The following is a 22,653-nucleotide window of genomic DNA, read 5'->3' on the forward strand; positions in this document are numbered from 1 at the left end:
ACCTCGGGGACATCTGGGCGGCTCAGTCGGTTAAGCGGCTGCCTTTGGCTTTGGTCATGATCCCAGGGTCCTGGGATCGAGCCCCACATCGGGCTCCCTGCTCGGCGGGGAGCCTGCTTCTCCCTCTCCCTCTGCCTGCCTCTCTGCCTACTTGTGCTCCCTATCTCTCTGGCAAATAAATAAATAAAATCTTTAAAAATGCCACCTCAGTCCATCTCAGAGCCCAGAAGGAAGAAACTTCCACAGGAAGCACAGCGGGCCTGGGCCCAGGGGCCAGACACCTTCCTCCAGCTGCGAAGTCGGACTCTGTCCAAGGCCGCGGGTTCCATGCGATCACACAATGCAGGCCAATTGCACTCACTCATCACAGTAAAACCTGAGTCCTTGCTGCTCCCACCCTCACCCCCAGATAATCATCTAATTAAATAATTCATCATACTGGAAGTCGGCAGGGCGCCTAGGCAGGTCCATCTCCTGACACTGACTGCTGACTGGAGCCCAGCCTGCTCAGCAGACTAACTATAAAGCATCCCCACCACCGCAAGCACCGAAGGAAACCTGCCTCATGTGGTTTGACCCCAGACTCAGGAAGACACAAGCAGGTGGGGAAGGTCTTCAAAGGCTTTCTCTCTCTCCCTCTTCTTCCTCCTTCCCCGGCCATGGGGAACCACTGCCACCCAAGGACAGGGCTCTCCGCAGAGAAAGCGACACCCTTTTGCCTGATGCTCTCGTTCACTAGCCTTGGAACTTCACCGCTCTTATGCACCCGGACTGCCCATGTTCCCAAGCCCAACCGGGCCACCCAGCACCCATCAGAGAAAAAGGGAGGGGCAGGAGACACTGTAGGGGCAAGAGCCGGAGGTCCCAGGATGCCCCAGCCCACCCCGCGGCCTTCAAAGCTCGTCCTGCCCCTGCGCCCTTGGCCCTCTCCCACCTGCTTTCCTCAGTCTGTGCTGGGCTAAGACCAATGCCTAGGTCAGCCTCCCACATGGTTTCCAGAAAGGCAGAAGCCCCAGCAATAGCTCCCTGGCCTGTCCCTTTGGCATTAGCTCTACCTGCCTTTGTCAAGGCCACTTATTTTCCACAGCCCTCTGGGTCTGCTTGACATGTCCCAGACCAACTGCCCTCCTTATCACAGTGAAACCAGAGTCCCTCATCCTTCCCTTCCCCCTGCCTCAGTTCCTCCGTCTGTAAGAGGGCACAAACAATAGGACCAACCACACTGGACTCTTCGAAGGAATAAAGCAGTTAAAAGTGTCAAGTGCTCAAGACAGTAAGGAGCCAATAAGCATGGACAAGGCTTATTTAAAGACAAGAGCCAGTTTAAGAGAACTGGGCGGTGCTGAAGCCATGAATTCCTTTCCTTTGAAAGCAGACCCTGTGGCAGTCTCACGTCGGTGCACTCACCTCCCATTCCAGGCGGCGGCGACCTCTGCCGGGCGGGGTGCTCTCTCACTCCAGTGGGACGGTATCTGCGTGGGAGCATCAGGGGAGAACTCCAACCCTTAGATCCAAAGAAACACAAAGAAGAATGTAGCCCGCTCTTAAAGGCCATGCCCATTTTGCTTCCCTTGACATCTTCCAAGCAGTAGCGAGGGCGTCCTAGCTTGGGCCCAATTATTTGTGGCACGGGAGGGCTTCTGGCTGCCCTCCGAGCACGCCCTGCTAAGTCTGGGGACAGTAAAAGGTGCGGTTGGTGCAGCAGAATGGAGAGATGGCCCAGGGACCCTGCTCACTGGCTCCTATGCAGAGAGAGACCTCTCGTGGGAAAATGGTCAAGGGAGGAAGGTTCCACTGGGGTGGGGGTGGGGGGGCTCTGGTCATCAATGGTGCTCCTGGGATAGGGGGACCCAAGGAGGACGCCAGAGCTTCCACTTGGCGCCTGGGCCTTTCCGGGTCCCTAGCACGTAATTCCTTCCCGTCTCCTGCCCAAACCCACACGCCAGAAACCCTGTTCCACATCAGGGGGCTCCTCTGGGCTTTTCCAACAAAGTGGCTTCGCAGCGGGGCCCTTCTTGAACAATCCTGAAAGGTAGGAGAAGGAAGAAAAGAATGGGGGCGGGAAGGAAGGGAAGAATGGGATGGAAATGTGCCATCTGCGGACGGAGCTGGGGATGGGGTGGGAGGAAAGTCTGGAGAAGGGGAGGGATTAGAAACAATCCAAGGGGGGCAGAGCAGATAAAGTCCATCCAATGGACTATGGTTTGGCAATAACAAGAAAGGAGCTGTCAGGCCATGAAGAGACACAGAGGAACTTTAAACACAGGTTGCTAAGAGAAGCCAAGCTGAAAAGGCTATAGACTGACTGACTGCAACTATATGGCCTTCTAGAAAAGGCAAAACTAGGGAGAGAGTAGAAAGACCAGTGGTTGCCAGGGGGAGGAGGAGGGATGAATAAGCAGAGCACAGAGGATTTTTAGATCAGAGAAAAGTGGATATAGGTCTTTATACATTTGTTGAAACCCATGGAATGTACAAAGAATGAACCCTAAAGTAAACCGTGGACTTCAGCTAATAATAATGTACCAGTACTGGTTCATCAGTGGTAGCCAATACACCACACTACTGTTAACAACAGGGGACACTCTACAGCGGAGTATGGGACCGCTGGGCTTTCTGCTCTGGTTTGCTACAAACCTAAAACCACTCTTAAAAATAAAATCTATTAATTAAAGATGGCAAAAACAAGCAAAAAGCAAAACAAAACAAAACCCAAGCCAAAACCATCCCCCCAAAAGCAAAAACCAAGAAGACTGGGGCTAGAACAACAGCTCCCCCCTGCAGACAGTCTCCCCTCTGCAGACAGACAGACTCCCCCCTGCAGACAGACAGGCTCCCCCCTGCAGACAGACAGACAGGCTCCCCGCTGCAGACAGGCCTCCCAAGCAATGCCTTAAATATTAGGAGCCAAAACCAGGACCCACTCTGTGTTTGAGATGTGGGGGCTGCGTTCCGCTCCCCCACCCCTCCTCAAACACCATGACCTTCATTAAGGTCATTTAAATGGATTTCTTTTCCCTTCCCCTCACTTAAGCCTGTTCTTTCCTTAGTTTGGGGGCAAAAGCCAATCTGGCGCAGCTGGCTGGTGAATGCTGGGGAAGTTTGCGCTTTAGATTGAGGCACCGAGAAAGGTCCGCTCTGTTGGGAAGCACCCTTTCCTCCCTGCCACGCCTTTTCCTTCTAACGCGAGTGCTTTTGGTCCAGGCTCATTCACGCCTGCAACGGCACAGTCTGAGCCCAGGGGAGAGGCACTACTCACCCTCCCACTGGAGATGGTCCCTCGGAGCGGCACGGCTGATGCCCAGGCACCCTCGGGGCGCCCGGAGGACTTCCCTCCTGGGCCCACGATCAGTGATGCTCCTTGGAGCTGGGTGGTCCAAAAGATGGTCTTTGGTGGAAAAGAAGCCTCTTTCACTGCATCTGGCCCCAGCCCCAAGCCACTGGGTTCACACTGTGCGGTGACAACAGTTTCTGGGTACTGGTCCACATCAGGTTTTCAGCATGGAGGGAGGAATAAACCCTCAGCTTCCATGGTGACCTGGAATAACTCATAATCTAGGCTCATGATTCACACATTCACTATCAGTGTCGCTACTTTCACGGCATTGGTGTTGGCAAGTACAGAATGGACACGTGGGCATGGGCTTTTGGGCTGGGTTTGGATCCCATCTATTTACTTACCGGTTATGTGACCTGCAGGAGGTTAAGCACTCTAAGCCTTGGTTTCTTTGGCTGTAAAATGGGTGTTATAATCTGGTCTCACAGGAGACCTAAGGGAGAACCATGCCAGCTAAGGGAGGGGGTACCTAGTGGCCGTTAGCATAGGCATGTCCCCCTGCCCACCCCCAGCCCCCACAAAAATGAACCCTCTTTCAATACTCCCAGGCTTAGCTTCCTATAGATGCAGAATCAACAGAGAGTGCTCAGAATCACCATAGGGCAGCTCTGGGCTAGGAATCGGATTGAAAATTAAAGTGGGTGGGGAGGGAGGGAGGAAGAGGATCATTCTGAGAGAATTCTAGCCCAGCACCAGGGAACCTATGCTGAATGTCCGGGGCACAAATGGTGCTCGAGGTACAAGACAGTCTAGCAAAGGGGTCAGAAGATGAAGAACAGGCTGGGAGGGAGAAGGTCATAGAAAGATTTTCTGGTGACCTCAGGGGATTGACAGGGGTGTGAGAGGCATCTCTGAGAAGTGGGGGGTGTAAAGGAGCAGGCTCCCTGGACCACAGCCTCACAGAGGCACTGGAAGTGGGCACAGAACACCCGCAGCTCAGGAACCCACCCCCGGGACGCTCACTGCAACCAGGCAGGTTCATGTCTGTTTATTTTTTCAAAACAAAACTAAAAGTCACCACTCAAAATATTTGAGAAGAGTGCTCAGCTCAATCACAGTTAAAAGCTTTATGCAATCTGCTGCCAGAGCATCATGGACCGGTGGTCAGAAACGAGTGCTTCTGGCATGGCTCAGACCCGGCCTGGCGGCCTAAGACCGCCCTCTCTTGCCCCGTCAACCCCATTATGGTTCTGTGCATGCTGCCACCCAGGGGCAGCAGCTGGCCCGCGTCTGCGGAGGTGGACGGCATCCCCGGATTACAAGACATCTCGGTTCCCCACTGTGCTTCTGATGGTCCAAGAACGTCCACGAAGAAGGCAGGCAGGTCGAGGCCCAGGGGCTAGTGTTGTCTGGCTGAAAACCAAAACCGCAGTTCTGGCTCTGCGTCTTCACCTAGAAGGGTGAACTCCCTCGCCTGGGGCCCTCCAGGCTCAGAGCGGGAGAGACAGACTGGGCACCATCATCGCTCGTGCTTAATGTGGGCTTCACTTCGCTCCAAGGGGACCCCGTTGCCGTTCCGAGGGCCTTCCTTCTTGTTCCAATCCTTTTCGGCGTACAACTCGGCCAGCACGGGGCAGTGCTCAGAAGCCACTCCGCCCCAGGACCAGTTATCTGGAATCCAAGGGTTCGTGAGGCCTTCTCTCACTACGGCCCAGTGACCTGGAGGGAGAGGGAAGAGAGACCCAGCTATCAGGCCTGGGGCCGGGGGGGCCACGGCTGGCGGTGGAGGCCTCTGCCGCAGCTCTGCTGTAGCCGGGATGCCCTGACCATACCCCTCAGCCAGCCTGCCGGGGCCAACACCAGCAGCAAGGATAAATATCTGATGCGGGGTCAAATGTCTCTCAAAGATGTGATAGCTTATTGTGGATTTGATTCGCATTTCCTGATGATGAGTGATGCTGAGTGTTTTTCACGTACACGTTGACATTTTTTCCAAAGAAGACGTACAAATTGCCTATTCAGTTCTTTTGCTCCTCCCTGAACCTGAGTTTCTAGAACTTCACAGCAAGGGGACCGATGAAATGACTTCTAACTTCCTTTTGGAAGGAAGCGTTCTCTTCTGATGCGAGCGTGCCCTCCTGGCACCCCGGGGCTGGCTGGGGCCGCCCTCTGGCCAGCTGTGCCTTTCCGCAAACTGCGTCTCGCCTAGTTGCATGATCGTCCCTCCCCCTGGGACCCACTTCCTTCCTCCTCCAGACCCGCACGCGACACAGTCCAACAGGAAAGCAGCACCCAGAGAGAGAGGTGCAAGAGGCTGGTGACATAGTCTGGACTGGAAATTCTGCTGAGGATCTCAGGCCTGGCTGCCCATGTGGCGCTCCCAGGTCAACTCCAGAACTGATACTTTCACACGTTGTCAAAGTCTCACTGAAGTATAATATGGATAACATGTTGGGCCTTAGCAAAGCAGCCAGGCAGGATTGAGAACCACGGTTCCTGTCGCTCATCAAAAGACATTACCTGTCACTGTCCTATTTCTGACTAATTGTTTCCTGACCCAAAGTCTGCTCGGCAGCTTACTGGTTTGGGGGTGGCAGGGACTGCATCGTAGCGCTGAGATTACCCACTGCACCCTGGTCCTCATGCGGTCCGGGTAAAGCACGCAGAGCATCCTGGGAGGATGCTCAGGATGCTCTGACAGGTGTCTGCTCATCCTCCACGGCTGCTTCTCGGGGCACCGACAGTGGGTCAAGAAACCACAAGCCACAGCACAGCGCCTGGATGTGACGAGGCTTGAGGAATGCTTGCTAAATGACTAAGTGTCCTTAAAATTAGAGTCAGCTATCGGTTCATCTCAGAATCGGTACTCTACTGGCCTAGAACCAGGTTTGCCCCTGCTGAAGATCAGCGAATGCCTTTTAATAAGTTTTCACAGCCCCCCTTCCCTCTTACGAGTGGCTCTGTTTGAATGATAGTTTGAATGATAGAGGCGCCTAAACCATATATGATCCTGTAAATGCCCACAGAGGAGCTAAGAGAACTCCCGACCAGAGTTATCACACAAAAGGATCTGGCACTATCAGTTTGGACAAGTCTCTCTTATTCCATTTCTGAACAGGAGAAAGACTGAGTGACCTCTGCTTACCTGTGAAAACCTTCTTTAAGCTTTTACTGATCCAGATGTTGTCCAGAGACTTTGAGCCTTGGGGATTCTTGGTGCTGATGTTGGTGAAGGTGTGCGCAGGGACCAGGTGGTAGAATTTTTCTTTCCTCAAGATATCATAGTCACTGCTGTCAGGACCCTGGCCAAAATCCCCTAAAAAAATCATGTCTTTTTCTCCTGCAGGAGGAAGAAAGAAGAATCAGACATTTAAAAGGTGGAGGGAGGTAAACCCAATATTGATCACAGCCCACAAATTGGGATCTCGAGTCTCTGATTGGACTCCCCAGGGTCAGGAATGCATCTGGTTCTCATTCTTCCAATTTTTCTAAATACCTTGTGCAACAAAAAAAAACAAAAAAAAACCCCAACATACCACAAGACTCTAAGAGTAGGTCAGTAACATATTTGGAAAAGGGGAGCTATGTGATGCAGAGATCACTCCTGTTCCAGCTCACATGCTCCGAATCTCATGGAAGGAAAAGCCTGAGGGTCTCGCCTGGCTATTTAATAAGAGCTTGACAAACATTCATTGGGCACAGTGGGGAAAACCGTGCAAAGATACAAGACGGTGGCCACCTACATGTCAAGGAGAGAGGCCTCAGGAGAAACCACCCCTGCCCCCACCTTGTTCTCAGACTTCCAGCCCCCAGCACTGTGAGAAAATAAATTTCTATTGTCTAAGCCACCCAGACTGTTGTATTTTGTTATGGCGGCCCTAACTGACTAATACAGGGCCAGAGTAAAAAGGTTTTCTCTTTAAAGTATTTCCAACATTTCTACCATTGTTTGATGTACACTAGAGTAAGTGGAGTCATCATAAAGTATTTCCCAGACGGAGCAGACATTCTGAGAGGACAGTGGACCCCAGCTAGGCTCTGGGATTCCCATCGTCTCTGCTTAACCATCACTTCCAGTCTCCAGGTTCCCTCAGGGGAGCCACATTATTGTGGGGAGCAGTGTTCCCGTCCTAACTTGCAAGGGAGGCTTTGAGGAAAGCAGTTCATGAATGAGAGCCAAACGTATCTGAGACACTCAGCAAATCATTTTCCTGGACACGAATAGGTTTCAGCAATAATAGCTAGAGGCAAAGAAATCTGACGTGAAATGACACAAGCCACCAGCAGAGGGCACTCGTGCTCTGCAGAGGTCACCCCCACCGCTAGAGGGCTGGAGGGACAAAAGGGGACGGGATGGAAGACTCCTGTGGCCCCACTGTGTGGCCTACAGAGATGTAATGGTACCTCTACGCTCTATCTCAACAACCTTGGTGCCCACAGCAGGGCAAGCTCATGCTGTCTTGCGAAATCAGTGCCGACCTCAACAGGAAAAGAAGACTTGAGAACAACTCCTACCTGACCAGTGCTAATGCCCATCCATGAGCCCTCACCTGGTATTGGGCCCTCTCCACAGGTAAGGAGCTAAGTCTCTGAGAGGCTGAATGGCTTGCTCCAACTCACCAGGCCAGCCCTCAAGTCCAGTGCTCTTCACAAAGAGCTAGAACGGAAGAGCCACGAGGACATGGGTGGCTGTTCTTCACAAAATCCCACATGCCTGGAACAGGGCCTGCTGCATGGCAGACACTCGATAAACACGTATGCAATGAATGGATGAATGAGGCACGAGGAAAATGCCAGAATTAAGATGTACTTTTTGAAAGGAAAGAAGAGAATGATGCTATATTTATTAAATAACAAGAAAAACTGAACGTTATTAGAAAAGAGGCAGAAGGTTCCCATATAATGAGGGAAGTTTTCATTGGGAGGCAGACCTGAAAAAGTCTGGGCCAAAAAAGCCAATTCTGAAACTAGGAGAGATGCTGGTGTCAAAGGTCAACAAACCCAGCTCTCTGTGTAACTTCAAGAATGAAAATAACAGCTCTCTTTCTGAATGGACACATCCAGGTCTCCTACCACTCATCTGCTTTCCGTTAAATTGGTGTCGCTGAGGACATCGACACGGTCCTTGCCTCTGAGAATCCACAGGTGCGCAGAGAATTGAACTCTCCTGGAAAGCCATCTGCCTGGGGTGGGTTCCTTAGTTCCTAGGAATAAGGGGAGAACGCTTGGGGCGGATTTCCTCAGATAGTCCCCAGATTTGCAGAATGCCAGCGACAACAGCAGAAGCTGGTCCCCACTGAGGGATGGTCCAACCCAGATGCCAGGCATTACTACGCATGGTGTTTCACTCTAGTGGAGTTCACAGAGTGAGTCCCGGGGGCGGGGGGAGAGGGTCTGAAAGAAGAACACTCCATCAAAGGACTGGCCATACACTCATGTCAACCCAGACACACATTCCAGACAAAGGCAGAAAGTCCCAGAGTTTGCTAATCAAATCGCTTCTGTTTGCTCTGATAGAGAGGCTGTGGAATAAAAAGCTTAGTCTTTGTTTTAGCTCCACCACCTCTGCTAATAATCGATTTGCCCTGCACCTTGGGCAGGCTGGAGTGCTTCCTGAATCCTTGGGCCTGTGTGTCACCTATTAACTGGATATTTGTTATAAGCACAAGGACGCAGGGAACATGAGTCACCGTCCATACCAGGACAAGTCAGGGTGAGCCAGGCTGGGGGTCAATAGTCCCCTTGGCAACTTGGTTCAATAACCTGCTCACTCTCTGGGTGTCAGAAAAAAAACAGTGAGAAGTTACCAGAGAAGTTATGAACCAGCATTTTCCCTTTCTGCTTCCGTGTACAGATAAGGCAGCTTGAGGTGGAGAACGATAGAAACGTCCAGAGATGTTAAAGGCTATCAGGTCATCCTTTTTAATAGGTTAGAAACTAACCGTGGGTGAACAATTTCCCACAAAGATGCTTCCTGGATGGAGTATTTCAGCTTAAACACCTTTCTTGTTTTGTTTAAGCCCCAGAACTCCTAAGTGAAGTAGAACGCTGGTCACAGCACATCCTGGTTCAAAATGTAAGTTGTCTATCAATGTCCAGAGCAGCATTACTCACAACAGCCAGAAGACCAGGAGTGGATAAACAAAATGCGATAGAGACAGACAGTGGAATAAATAGTATTTGGCCTGAAAAAGGAAGGAAACTCTGACCCAGACTACACTGTGGATGAACCATAAAGACCTAATGTGAGCGAAGTAAGCCAGCAGCGAAAGGACAAATACCGCACGATTCCACCTAGTGGAGGTCCCTGGAGTAGTCGAATTCATAGAGCCAGGAAGGAGAAGGGTGGTCGCAGGGGTGCTGGGGAAGGGGACAGCGGGGAGTTCATGCTGAATGGGCACAGAGTTTCAGTTTGGAAAGATGAAAACGCTCTGCAGACAGATGGATGGCATGGTGGTAAGACCATGTAAATGTATGTAACGCCACCGAACCATACCCTTAAAAATGGTCAAGATGGTAAATGTCACGTCATGTATACTTTGCTGCAACCAAAACACCTTTTTAAGATGTAAATTTATAATGTGACCAAATTATTTTTATAGCTGGATGCTCATGAATCACCCATGGGAGGGGCTCATCTAACATGCAAAAGACTTAGAAAACGAGAGAATTTTGGTGAGCATGGAAGAGAATTGCAGGCCTCCAGCTGGACACCCTCACCTAGAAAAGGGCAGGGCTCTGAATAACCAAGCCAAGCTGACAAGAGCCCAGTTGTCACAGCAGCGGCAACTTTTCCTTCCGGTAAACCCCGCACACGAGAACTTTCTGTATCGCTGGGGCAGAGCCTGGACCCAGAGACCCGACTCCCTCCTGAAGCTCTGCTCTTCTCAGTGTTCTGGTATTTTCTGAGTCAGTTCCTGTCTGCCGAGCCCCTACTATGTGCCTGGTTTGTCCACAGACAGTCACCAAGCCCACCGGGCACCCCTGGGAGGTGAACATCAGCCACCCCCCAACCAGATGGGCTTCAAGCCGTGTGGGGGCCTGCCTGAGGTCCTAAAGCTACTGAAGGAGCCCAGACGAACATCCAGATTTCCTGAGAGTGCCGGGGCTCCTTCAGGGCGACCGGCATCCCACCCGGGAGAAGAAGCCTACTTGTGCTCATCAGGACTTTCCCAGTCCCCTGTCACCCACGGTCTTGCTCTCACAAGATGAGCACGTGCAAATCTGCAGGTGGTACGACCACAGCGGCAGCTGAACCAGGAGGACTGGTCACAAAGGAAGGTGTCATCACTCCCCCCCCCCCCCCCCCCCCCCCCCCCCCGCCAAATCCTTTCCATCAAAGAGAGGCTAGAAGAGCCCCAAAGCCAGTATCACGGGACGTGCATGGTAGGCCCGCTGAGACAAAGATGTCACCACGCACAGGGGTGGCGGTCCTCTGCACCCTTAGTATGCACCGCTGCTGACAGCTGGGTCAGCCTAAGGGATCAGAGAGATGCTGAGACGGAGCAACCCCATGCCTGCCCTCCAGATGCTGGGAGCTCTCGGCCCAGCCACGGAGAAAGAGCGTTTCCTACCTTTCAGGGTTTCCTGCAAGGTCTGTACAAAGCCAGCCAAGCGGTGGCTGTCACTGTGATTCCTGCTTGGATTCTCGCCCCCTGGGAGGGTCAGGGCCGCCAGGTGAAGGTTCACAAGGGTCAAGTCATTACTTCCCACCTGAGGCAAGAGGAAACAAAGCAACAGGGACAGGCTTAGGTGTTCATATTTCCTGTATTCGTTACTTCCGACTTACAAGTAGCTTCTTGCACGACGTTGACAACAGTGAACACAAACCAGGCTGGCCCACACGCCAAGAGCTAACGCAAGGTGGTTCAGGGTTAGATTTTTTTCTGAGGCACCTGGAGGACCGAAACTTATCCTGTTCTATCAGTCCACCCCCCCCTACATCACATCCCCTACTCCAACTTAGAGTCTGGAAAACCAGGCACATCTGGAAATGTCACGTTCTGGTTTGGGTTTTTTTCCTTTTAAGCAACGACAAGGGAGGAGGTGGCGGTGGCAGCTCTAGCAGCTGGTCATTAACCCAGACTGGGTTCTCCCCCTCTAGGGCCAGCCTGGGATCCCTCTGCCAGGACGCCCTTCTGGGACCCACTTCCTTTCCCACCCCACCCACGCCCTCTGCTTTTTCCCTCCAGAGACCGCTCTGCTCTGATGTTCACTTTCACCAGATTTCAAATGTGTCAAACAGGGAAGCTGGCTGCACCTCGGCAGCACAGACTATGCCCAGTCCTGCGCCCCCAGGGTGCGCGCCGCGGCGGGCAGGTGCCCCCCCACAGGGTGCGTGCCGTGCCGGCCAAGTGCCCCCCCACAGGGTGCGTGCCGTGGCGGGCAGGTGCCCCCCGCCCCCGCCCGGGGTGCGCACTGCGGCGGGCAGGTGCCCCCCCCACCGCCCCGGGTGCACGCCTTGGCGGGCTGGCGCCCCCCCCCCCGGAGCGTGCGTGCCGCGGAGGGCAGGCGCCCCCCCCGGGTGCGCACCGCGGCGGGCAGGTGCCCCCCCACAGGGTGTGTGCCGCGTGGGCAGGTACAGGAACATGGGAACATGCAGTCAGAGCTGGTCTGAGCACGGCAGCATTGCTCAGCTGCTCGGGGTTTGGCAATCCTGCCCTTCTGTTTGTCATGGTAACAAACACTAAACACTGCCAAGGAGGAAGGGGGTGCAGGGGGAGCCCCCAGGAAGTGGAGGCTGCCAGTTTCATCTTACACATGTGACCCCAGTTTGCCCACCACCACCCAGCCTGGAGAGCTCTCTGCAGCCCTGGCTCTGACCACAGAGGAACCACCGTGAGGCCACAGGCAGGGAAACCCGGCCGGGGGGGGGGGGGGGGGGAGGTGGTGCTGGAGACAAGCCCCATCTCCATACCATACCGACTGCCAGCCTAGAATGGGACGTGAAGGATAGGAGGCTGAACTCCTGTCTAGGCCCTTTAAAGGATCTGGGCCAACAACTGATGAGACGTAGCATTTTCTCATTGGCCACTAAAAACAGCCAGCCTGTGAGAGACACTGGTTGGTCTGGCTATGGCCTTGTCAGGTCAGAGCAAGCATCACCACCCAGTGTGGTGTTAGGAGGATCTAAAGAGGATAACTGGCTGATTTTACACATCAGTCTCCTAAGCACAACCTGCAGACACCCCTAGGTGTGGGCGCGCACACAGAACCTCAGCAACTTTGCAGCTAGGGGCATGAGCTTGGGCTAGACTCCAACCAGAGCCAACACAGCGCCCAAAACATGGGCTGCCCCAGCCAGGGGCTGCCAGAGACCGTGCTGTGGCTTGAGATAACTCTCAGGCTCCAGAACTGCTCTGGAGCACACAGAAGGGTGGTCCTCAAACACCCAGCAGGAGGCTTGCTAGGCTCTGTGGCAAGGGCCCACCCCCACCCGCCCTGTGATTTCACAGGTAAGTGCCAGGGGGATCAGGTCAATTGAATGCCGACTGGGTGATCCGGTGGCTGCTGGCTTCTTTTTCCTCCTTGTGCCTAGCTTCTGAGTGTTCGCTGTTCAGGAACACTCCCCAGGGACAGCCAGGGGAGGGCTCATCTGGAGAGGTCAGGGGTGGGGTTGCCCTGACCTCACAGCCCAGAAGCTCCTCTTGAATCCCCTCTGAACCCAATGGCCCCTTGAGGGTCAGCCCCTTCCCCCTAATAAGGAGAAGGGGGTCTCCATACAAGCTCTGCTGTCCTCTAGTCCAGTGATTTCCAAATGTCAGAGGGATGAAGAAGCCCTAAAGGGATCTTTGAAAAATGGGCAGTCCTGGGCCCTAGCCCAGAAATTCCGTGTGTTTGGGGTGAAGCCCAGGAATCCCTGATTTTAAGAAAATCTCCCCAGGTAATTCTGATGTGTGTTAGGTTTGGGAACCAGCCACCTGCTCTCCTTCCTGCCCAGACGCCAGAGTCATCAGAGCTAGAGTCCCCCAGAATCCTCCTCATTCCTGCCCTGGACAGGTTCATCAGTCAAGGGAACCCCAAGAGTACATGCTGACCTGACCCTGGGAGAGAGTAGATGAGGCTGCTCTGGATCACAGTTCAGAAAGGGACTCCCCCCCACCCCGACCCCATTTTAGAAGTAGACCTTCACAGCAACACAACGGTACCTTGAACCGCGCAAGGTACAGGCTGGGCCCCATCGGCTTCCCGTGCCCATTACCAGGCGAATTTTCCTGCGAGGTGGCGTCTCTCAGCTCTACCCCGGCCGCAGCATCCCACAGGAATCCAGAGAACCCGGCCCCCTGCAGGAGAAGAGGAGGCATCAGTTTGGAGACCAGTCTGCTTTGTGGCAGGGCTCAGCCCCAAGCTGGTGGGAAGAGGCAGGAGAAGCCAGGAAGAGACAAAGGGGGCTCTGCACTGGGTCTTGAGATCACATGCACAGGGCCTGTTTCTGAAACACAAGCATACCCCAAAAGCCACAGTGTGTTCCTCCTTGCCTCCCGCCCCAAATTTCCCACGTTGCCAATTTCAGGGTTTTAGGCGCAGCTAGGGTGCTTGGGCTCTTATCTTCTGGGGAGTGAAGTGAGGGGAAGCCCCGACTAAGCACAGAGTTATCTTTTTAATCATTGTATCCCATGAGATAGACACTCACAGCCATGTCCACCAGGCAGGGACTCAGCTGCTGAGAGGTTAAGTAACTTCCCTCAAATCCCACAGCTGGTAAACAGCGATGTTGAGAATCAAACAGAAGACTGCGAAGGGCTGGCTTTGCTTACTGGTTAGTTGCAGCTTACAACCACCAGTATCTAGTGCCTAGTGAATCCTCCATATATATTTGCTGGATGGATGGAGGTCAGTGCTGACAGTCCCCACTGTTTAGAACCAGTCAAGGGCACTCTGCAGGTGGACAGGGCCCACACAGGGGCCTCCAGCCCGGGGACAGGGGCCTGTGAGGGCCAGTGGGTGGTGGCAGAAGTGTCCTGAGGTCTGGTGCTAACCTCTGCCAGCTCTGGCTGCAGATGGGCCACTCTGAATCTGCCTGCTTCTCGCTGCTGTCCCTTCTGGAAAGAGGAAAAGCTTCCTCTCCCCACTCTATGCCAGCATCTGGAGGCTCCGCTGCCGGGGATCAGCAGTAGGATCTGTAGGCATCGCTGGAGGGGCCAGCAACACATATTGCTAAAGGAGAGGAAGGGACTCTGCGCAACCTAAGTGGCCTGTGCTGAGTCCCAGCATCCGCACAGGTCCCAGCCCCACGCCTTGCTGGGCTCAGCACCTCCACTAGACCAACTCGTGGTGAGGAGGAGGGAAGGAATGAACAGGGAACCGTGTTCTGTATGCTGTGCACTTTGAGATTTATAACCACAGGCCTGCCCGCCCCTGGAGAGAGCCCCAATTTAAGACCTGGAAGACCTGGATCTCAGGGCCACCTGTGTCACTCTGCCGTGGGATCACAGAGCCCTCCATTTTTCTAAATGTGTTTCCTCGGGTATCAAGTGACAGAAGTGGGATTTGCCCTTTCCACTTTGGAGGGTCATCTTCCCATTTACTGTTTCTCAAGCAGAGGTGCCAGAGTAACCTTCCTAGTGTACCGTGCAGGTGGTCAGCTCTGCTTAAAAACCTTCCGTGGCTCCCCAGTGCGCACTAGCCACTGCCCAAGGGGCCCCCTAGGTAGGCACCTGCCTGTTCAGACTGCCCTTCGCACGTGCTCACCGGTGTGCCCAGCAGCACCGGGCGCTTCTGGAAGCCTCTCCCAATCCCCCGGACCCAGGCGGCCCCTGGCTCTGGAAGAACTGTCCCACCTCCACGCGGGGCAGCCGGAGATCCAGGCATTAGTGCCAGAGCGCCACCTGGGCTCGGGCCTGACCCCACCGTGGGGCCGCTAGAGGACGGGCAAGTCGTTTTGTCGTACAGAGCTCGGTTTTCTCATCTACAGACGCCCCTCTGGCTGTGGGGCGAGGACTGGAGACCTGAGCAGAGGCTGCCACTTGCCCACAGTTGTCCAGGGGAGAGATGGGACGTGTGTGACTCACAGACACAATTTGCTAAACAGCATTTATAAACACTTTAGCTTATGTGTCCATATTTAAAAGGCAGGAAATTTCACATTAAAATCTAGGTATTTACATCTTTTGAGAGCCCGGGAGATTTGTCCACATGAGGCCCACTAGCCTCCATGGCAACAAGGGTGTGAATAGCCAACTGCAGCCTGAGACAGGTATATGGACTTCCAGTCGGCACAGCCCGGCCAGCCTGCCGCCTCATGCGGGCCCTGGCCTGTGTTCGGTTAATGGGGCAGGTCAGTGCACGTGATCTTTTTAAAACCTACAGCAACCCAGTGATTGACTGAAGGAAGGGGAGAGTGCTCCCATTTTAGAGATGAAGGAACTGAGGCTGAAAAGTTGAAGTGGCTTGAACTTGGGTCTCCCTGCAACTGCACACTATCTTCCAATGGCCTTGCCACCCCAACCTGGAGTAGGGGTTCCTGCCTCGTGCCTCCAACAGGCTGTGAGCTCCTGAGGGAGGGGCTCCATCAGCTCGGGATGGATTCTTGCCCTGGGCTTGCAAGGACTAAGAACAAGGCAGGGCTGGGTTCCTGGGTCTGTTTTTCTCACAGATGTGTATCTGCATGTGGCACAGGGTCTGGCACGTGGTAACCTTTCTGATGATTTCTCAGTGGATAAACAGTGTTAAATGGACTACGAGAGCCTAGTGAACCTACGTATGTATAAAGTGCTTTTTTTTTTTTTAAAGAAGGCGAGGTGGTATTATTTCTATATGGACTGAGAAGGGACAGCCATGGGCTACAGAGGTGAAGACTAGATATGTCCCAATCTGTCTTAATTTCCAGCCTATGCGGAAATGGACATTGGCTGTCACCTATAGTAACCGTTTACACTCCAGAACATAAAACCCAGAGAAATCAGATTTACATCACATTTTTAAGTAGTAGCTTTAAAAAGAGAGCTTATTGTCCATAAATGACTGGATACTTTTAATCCAGTATATATTTATAATTTAAAAGCCTCACATCTCACTATCACTCACATAAACACTATTCCCATTTATAAACGTGTTAGGTACACTAGAGAAAAAAATACAGCATGTGCGTTTATAGAAAAACCATGTAATGACAGTTGGACTCATGATGAACTATTGGAAGTCTATTTTAAAATCTAAAACCCCACTAATACCAAGCATTCCAAGTGAATAAAAATCAGTCGTGAATAGATCTGTAAGAGTAAAACGTACCCCTTCAGCAATTTGCCCACAGCCACAGGGGATATACCAACGAAAGAACATTCAAAACGAAAATCTGTTCAAAATGTCCACAGAACATTTCCATGCGCACAATCTCTACCACTGAAAGCCAATGCTTCGTGTATGAATTAAGCAAATCTGAAGTTTTCAGTCAATGAACAATGGGCTCTCCACAAACTTGGCAGAGGATGGAACTGTGGAGACGGGATTAAGAAGACAAAGGACAGAAATACCCCATTTGCAGCCTTGGCTCCAGACAGGATTTCTCCTCTCCTCCCAACACCCTAAACTCCCATTTCCGTCTGGGCAGCGGTCCATTCCCGAGCTAAACGTGAAACAGGAACCAGGGCATTTTGAAATGAATGGCAAGGAGCTAAGAAATGTGCAGAAACACAGAATTGCATCAAGGATGTTGGCAAAGTAAATTTGTAAATGCCTGTGATTAGGGAAAAAGGAGGTTGCAATAAGATGCAGATAAAATCCAGGTTTTGCAGATGGAGGGTACCTTCTGGAGCTGAGTGGAGGGCATCTCAGCAACAACGGCCTTCCAGCATCCCCGGGGCCCCTTCCACTTGCGGATGTTGGGCAGGATAGGCTGGTTTAGCTCCGTACAGAACTGCAAAGACAGAGCACAAGTTGGTGTGTGTTCCTGCCTAAAGCACCTGCGGCCAGTGGCAGCCGGAGGGGCCAAGAAGTGCCTGAACCGGACTCATCGGCCTTTTTCAGAGACTTGTCGGACTTTCTCTGTGTTCTTAGGGTTTGTGAAGACCCAGAGAACTCAAAAGCCCCACAAATTAAAAAGCAAACTATCCATAAAACACACAATTATCACCCCGGGGTGGGGGGGGCTCTCAGTTAATAGAAATCAATTCTTTTTGTAGCACTCTAGTACAAATAGCTCAAAATGAGTTGTCGGAATCCTTCTTATCCTTGTAAAACCAGTGGTTTCAAGGTCCTGGGGAGCGGGGGGAGGGGGTGGTCCAGATGGGTATCAAATGGGGAGGAAGGAAGAGGAATTCATGGTATGTTTTCTCCCTGGAGCCTAGCTTAGAGGTGGCAACACGGACCCCCAGCTTCACCCTCAACTACCGTACTGTTTCACTTTGATGCTCGTCGGAGAAGGAAGCTGTATGGCCATGGATGGTTACTGCGCCCCATGTGTGTGGGCAGGGCCTGCTTCGTTTTGCTTATGCGTGTTCCATGAAGCCACTGGGTCACCAAGGCAAAAGAAAACTGCCCAGGCCAACGCAATGAAGAGTTAAAAAAAAACCTTGTGCTTCAAAATATGTGGCTCAGTTCCTCCAACTCACTCCTCAAACACCACCCAGACTCTGGAGGATGGTCCCCAGAATGGGTCATGCTTTGGTTGAGTTTTTGAGACGCTCCCACATTTGGTTCTGCCCCTTCCTGGTGACACCGTCTGTCTGTCCCTTTGCTTCCTGCACCTGGGAGCCATGCCACTCCCCTCCCTCTCTGCCCGGCCCTCCAGGTGTTCTGGCTTCCTCTGGGCACCTCACCACTCTCTCTTCAGTGAGCTGCCCTTAACTAGTCTTACTTAGCTCCTCAGCTTCAGCTTACACCTCTGTCCCACAGGTCCCCGAATCTGTGCCTACAGCTCAGATTTCTCTCCTGAGGTTTGAACAGTATTCTGAGAACCCTCTTCACATTTCCACCTGACGGTCCCCACGAACCACAAACCCAGCAGGTCCATTCCCCTCCCCCACCCCCATTCCCATCTCAGGTCCTAGCATTTCCATCCTTTGCATCGTGTTTCAGAGCCCCATCTTCTCTCGCCTGGGTCACCGGCAGAGCTGTGACGTTCTCCTGCCGCTCGGTCATTCAATCCCTGTCCATCTGTCCCTGGGTAAGTCATGATGGCCATGCTCACGCGCTACCCCTGTGGTTCCTCAAGTGTGGTCCGGGGCCCACGAGCGTCAGCCTTACCTGGGAACTTGCTAGAAATCCTCTGGCCCCATCCTAGACCTACAGGATCAGAACCACGAGCAAGGCCCAGCAATCTTTTTTTTTTTTTTTTTTAAGATTTTATTTATTTATTTATTTGAGAGAGAGAGAGAGAGAGAGAGAGAAACAGCATGAGAGGGGAGAGGGTCAGAGGGAGAAGCAGGCTCCCCGCTGAGCCGGGAGCCCGATGTGGGACTCGATCCCAGGACTCCGGGACCATGACCTGAGCCGAAGGCAGTCGCTTAACCAACTGAGCCACCCAGGCGCCCCCCAGCAATCTGTTTTTAACAAGCCCTCCAGGTGATTCTGATGCCCGCCAAGGTGGGGGAGCCTCTGTGGCTGCGCGGACCCTCAGAAGCATCTGCTGCCCATGCCTGAGGCACGAGGCGGGGAGGGGAAGGGGGCAAGCAGCTGTCAGCCATCAGCCCCCCGCAGGGACAGCCCTGCGGCACAGAGCTGCTCCTGGCAGTGCCCTCACACAGCTTATGCCATAAGAGGGAAGAGGAGGCATCCCTCCCTGGGCAAGGAAGGGTGGATGACAGGAGGTCTACTTTAGATACGTGCTGTTCTGGGGGTTCTGCTTTGACAGGTACATAATTAAGCGTCTGCCTTTTCCTGACCGCAGACAACATAAGAGCAGGGACTGTTCCCAAGTCCCCTTTATAAAGCTCACCTGGCACAGAGCATGGCGCCTAGGGACCCTCTCTGAGCATCTGCTGGTGAACCAGGGAACTCCACGGAGGCCGGCACTCCTCAAATCCGTGTGTATGACAACCACTTCTTGCAGCTCCTTATCTAAATAATTGCCTCAATTTGAACCTGACTTTGAGTTTGCCTGAGAAGTGTTCTCTTTGGGATTTTGTCATCGGGGCTTTGATCGGGGCTGAGTGGCTGTGGACAGTGCTGTTTCTAATGGGGCCTTCACCCCAGATGGGTCACCTTGGCCAGATGGTCCTGGCTGGAAGCCATACTTGGATGGGAAATGAAGCACTTTGGAAAATGCAGCCAGAATGTATTGACGATAACTTTAGGGATCCAGCGAGGAAATGTACTCCACAAAGGGTCCAATTTCCTGCTGGGGAATCATTTGCTTGCTGAGTGATCATTAGAGCTGAGTCTGGGAATCATTAAAAAGGAGAGCAGCTCCTAATGCCCATTCGGTGCTTCGCTCTTCTCCACACAGGGAGTCCTGCACCTGGATGCTCCCCCGAATCTCCCAGGAAGCACACTGGGGGGAGGGGCTCTATTAGCCCCAGTCCTTGGGGGACCCCATCGTGCTGGGAAGAGCTACATGTAGGCGCCACAAATCTCATCTTTCCTAACCCTCACAGGGCCTTCAGATACCTGAAGACAGGTGGAGCTCCCGTTCACACTGCGAACACCAGCCCAGCTTAAACATTTCGCACTCCTGGCAATGCCCCTTTGATGGGAAGCATTAGAAAGGGAAGACGTGGTTGACACTGTGCTCCATGCTTACCACTCTCCGAGATGACGGCCTTGGGGGCCTCAAGTCTGCTACTCAACGTGTGATCATCTGGATCAGCTGGGAACGCATTAAACACGCAAATTCTCAGCCCCACCCCAACCGACTGAATTAGAAACTCTGGGCTGGGGCCAGGTAATCTGCATTGTAACAGCCTCTCCAGATGACTCTCACACAGTTTAAAGCTGGTGTTATTGGATGGAGGAAAGACCTTCTCCTTTCGTTTTCTACCTAAAAGCCTTTCTTTTACAGGTAAACTCTTAAGAGATTTAAGGAACCCTAATTCCTAAACCTTAAGGGCCACCTATACTTTGTACATCTGAAGCCTTGCTCTTGATAACCTCTCTCAGCCCACAGAGTTAGATGATCCCCCTCTATGCCCTCTTTTTCAGTAGTTCTTATGTTATTGGACACAATTAATAGTTGAAGGAACCAGGAAAAAATTGTTCATGGCTAGAAGCATTCTCTGCCCATCTGCATGATCGGCAGTAGGTAAGGGGTAGGACTGTTTTCCATTCCTAGGGCTAAAAAAAGAATTGCCAGTTTGTTAACTTTAGTTGACGGCACTACCAGTTCACAGTAAACCCGAGGAGCACCTCTGACATTCTTGTACTCAGAGGAAAAAAAAGAGAGAAATTAAAAAAAAGATTCTTGCTACTTAGAGCATGGTCCATGGACAGGCAGCGTTGACCTCAGCTGGGAGTCTGTTAGAAATGCAAAGTCTCAGGCTCACCTCAGACCCCCTGCACTGAAATAGGCATTTTCACAAGATCCCAGAGTGATTTACAAGTTTGGCAAGTGTGAGAAGCCTGCTCAGAGCCTTCCTGTTTTGTATACCTCATCCCTATTAGCCCCCCCAACCAGCCCCCTTGAGCCAGACAGCCTACCAGTTAACTCCTCAGTGAAGGGCAGCATAGAAACGTTAGTTTATGCGAGTTTAGATTCAAGATTACACAGTGGGTAAGTATGAGGGGACGGTCTGAACTGAGGTCTACCTCCTGCTACTCTACCTCCTGGCTGGACAGGTGAACTAGCCGGAACACGGCAGGTGCCCAGCGGAGGCCAGCCGCCTTACTGAAGCCTTAACATCCTTTCTCCTAAAAATGTCCCAGGAAAACAAAAGCATCCTCTGAGAGCCCTCAATCTGAACTCTGCCTAAAATCGTTTTATGTACAATAGTTGGTTCTCAAATTTTCTGCTTTGCCCACAGAGCAGAAGGCAGCAATAATACTCTCCTAAGTAAAAGAGGCTCAGCAGGCCAGAAAAGGGTGGAAATGGGAAGATGTGTACGATGGGGAAGAAGTCTCCGAGGTAACTGACCTGCACAACCCGAAACTACCCCTCGCAAATGTGTTTCTAAAATCCCGGGGGTCAGCCCATCCCCTGCCTCCATCAAAATCATGCTGGTTCTTATTTTTAAAACCACAGATTTGTGAACCTCATCCTTTGCCGACTCGGAATCTCTGAGGTTAGGGCCAATCTGGGCACTACTCACGAGATCTCCCAAGCAATTTTAAAGTTTGAGAAGCTCAGACAAGGCTCGACAATCGCTGATTTTGAACTCGGCCTTCATAGTCTTCACACCTGTGGTCTAGAAAGACAGTTTTGACTCTTCAAAACAAGCGTACCATCTCGGCTGTCATCCCACACTGTGGAAGCATCTGACTGTGGCTCTTCTCAGATAATCCTGGGAGATAACATGAAGGGAGCCGGCCCACAGCATGGTGCATGGGAGACACGCAGTGGGTACTGGCTGAATGAATGAATCAAAGGGATGGCTTCTGAGGATCCCGAGGATGGCTTCTCTCTCCCGGGATATGTCACAAGAACGACCACAGGCTGGACTTGTTTCTCTAGCCTCAGACCAAACAGGGGTGATATCATTCTTTAGCGCTGGCCCCACAACAAGCTGGTTGAGATGGCAGAACACTTGATCATCAACACCACATCCACCCTACTCTTTGGCTCGGCAAGAGGGGGCCTCAAAGTCAGACAAGTTAACTCCAATCTACAAGGTGCCCAAGGTGCTGGCATTTAGCCATGTCAAGTCCTAAAGGAAAAGAGTCCTTTGGCTCTGTTCGAGATGTGCCTCATCTTGGGTCTGCCCTCGATCAGCTCACTCTGCTTATCTCTGCAGTGACAGGAGAGTTCCAAGACTTGAGACCAACTGTGTTTTGTTTGTGGACCTTTGGACTTCTTTTTTCTTTCTTTCTATTCTTCCCCATTCCTGAAATGGCTATTCCTTACTCATCTGGTCCTGAGTGAGAAACATAAATAGGAAAGGCATTCCGCCAAGTTCAGGGGTCCCTTCATCATCCCTGTCCAGTTACGTTAGAATGAATCTCGGGGTTCTGTGAGCTAGGCATAAAGATGTGTTGTAGTGGTGACCGCACAGTTAGCCGGAGACAGAATATCAAGGGCACTGGCAGGCATTTCAAAAGCCAACTCCAAACGGCCACTCTGATCCTGCTTCCTGGATGGTAGGAGAAGGGTGTTTTCACTCAGAAGCCTCTGGGTCAAATTTCCAGATAAACTTGCTTTGCTTTGAGTTGCTTGTTTTGCTTGCTTTTCAGAGTGTGGAGGTGACTTCTTGACAATGAGTTTTCCACATGTGAACCACTCAGTTTCCCTGCACACTCAGCGGTGGCCATTAAAAACACAGTAAATGATGGATAAAGCAGCACAGGTGAGC

At 52.3% G+C, this 22,653-nt stretch overlaps 1 protein-coding gene across 11 annotated transcripts in view; it reads right to left on the reverse strand.

Moving 5' to 3' along the window:
• Nucleotides 1–206: 206 nt before the first annotated feature.
• The window catches only part of EEPD1 (endonuclease/exonuclease/phosphatase family domain containing 1), a 206,422-nt gene continuing 183,975 nt past the window's right edge, over nucleotides 207–22,653 (reverse strand). For 10 of the 11 annotated variants that reach the window (XR_004299032.1, XR_004299038.1, XR_004299037.1 and 7 more), the window contains 6 exons: nucleotides 17,022–17,132; nucleotides 13,426–13,560; nucleotides 10,852–10,990; nucleotides 6,423–6,617; nucleotides 3,260–4,996; nucleotides 207–1,504 (listed from right to left, as the gene is read on the reverse strand). Coding sequence is in view for 1 of the 11 variants with exons in the window: in XM_032401775.1 (XP_032257666.1) it covers nucleotides 4,797–4,996; nucleotides 6,423–6,617; nucleotides 10,852–10,990; nucleotides 13,426–13,560; nucleotides 17,022–17,132 (780 nt within the window). In the remaining 10 variants the exon portion in view is untranslated. Of the gene's footprint in view, nucleotides 1,505–2,893; nucleotides 4,997–6,422; nucleotides 6,618–10,851; nucleotides 10,991–13,425; nucleotides 13,561–17,021; nucleotides 17,133–22,653 lie in introns of those variants that run through there. The other variant, XM_032401775.1, reaches the window with a different exon arrangement.

This window comes from Phoca vitulina, unplaced genomic scaffold (assembly GCF_004348235.1).
Source record: "Phoca vitulina isolate PV1807 unplaced genomic scaffold, GSC_HSeal_1.0 scaffold4, whole genome shotgun sequence".
Lineage (NCBI taxonomy): Eukaryota > Metazoa > Chordata > Mammalia > Carnivora > Phocidae > Phoca > Phoca vitulina.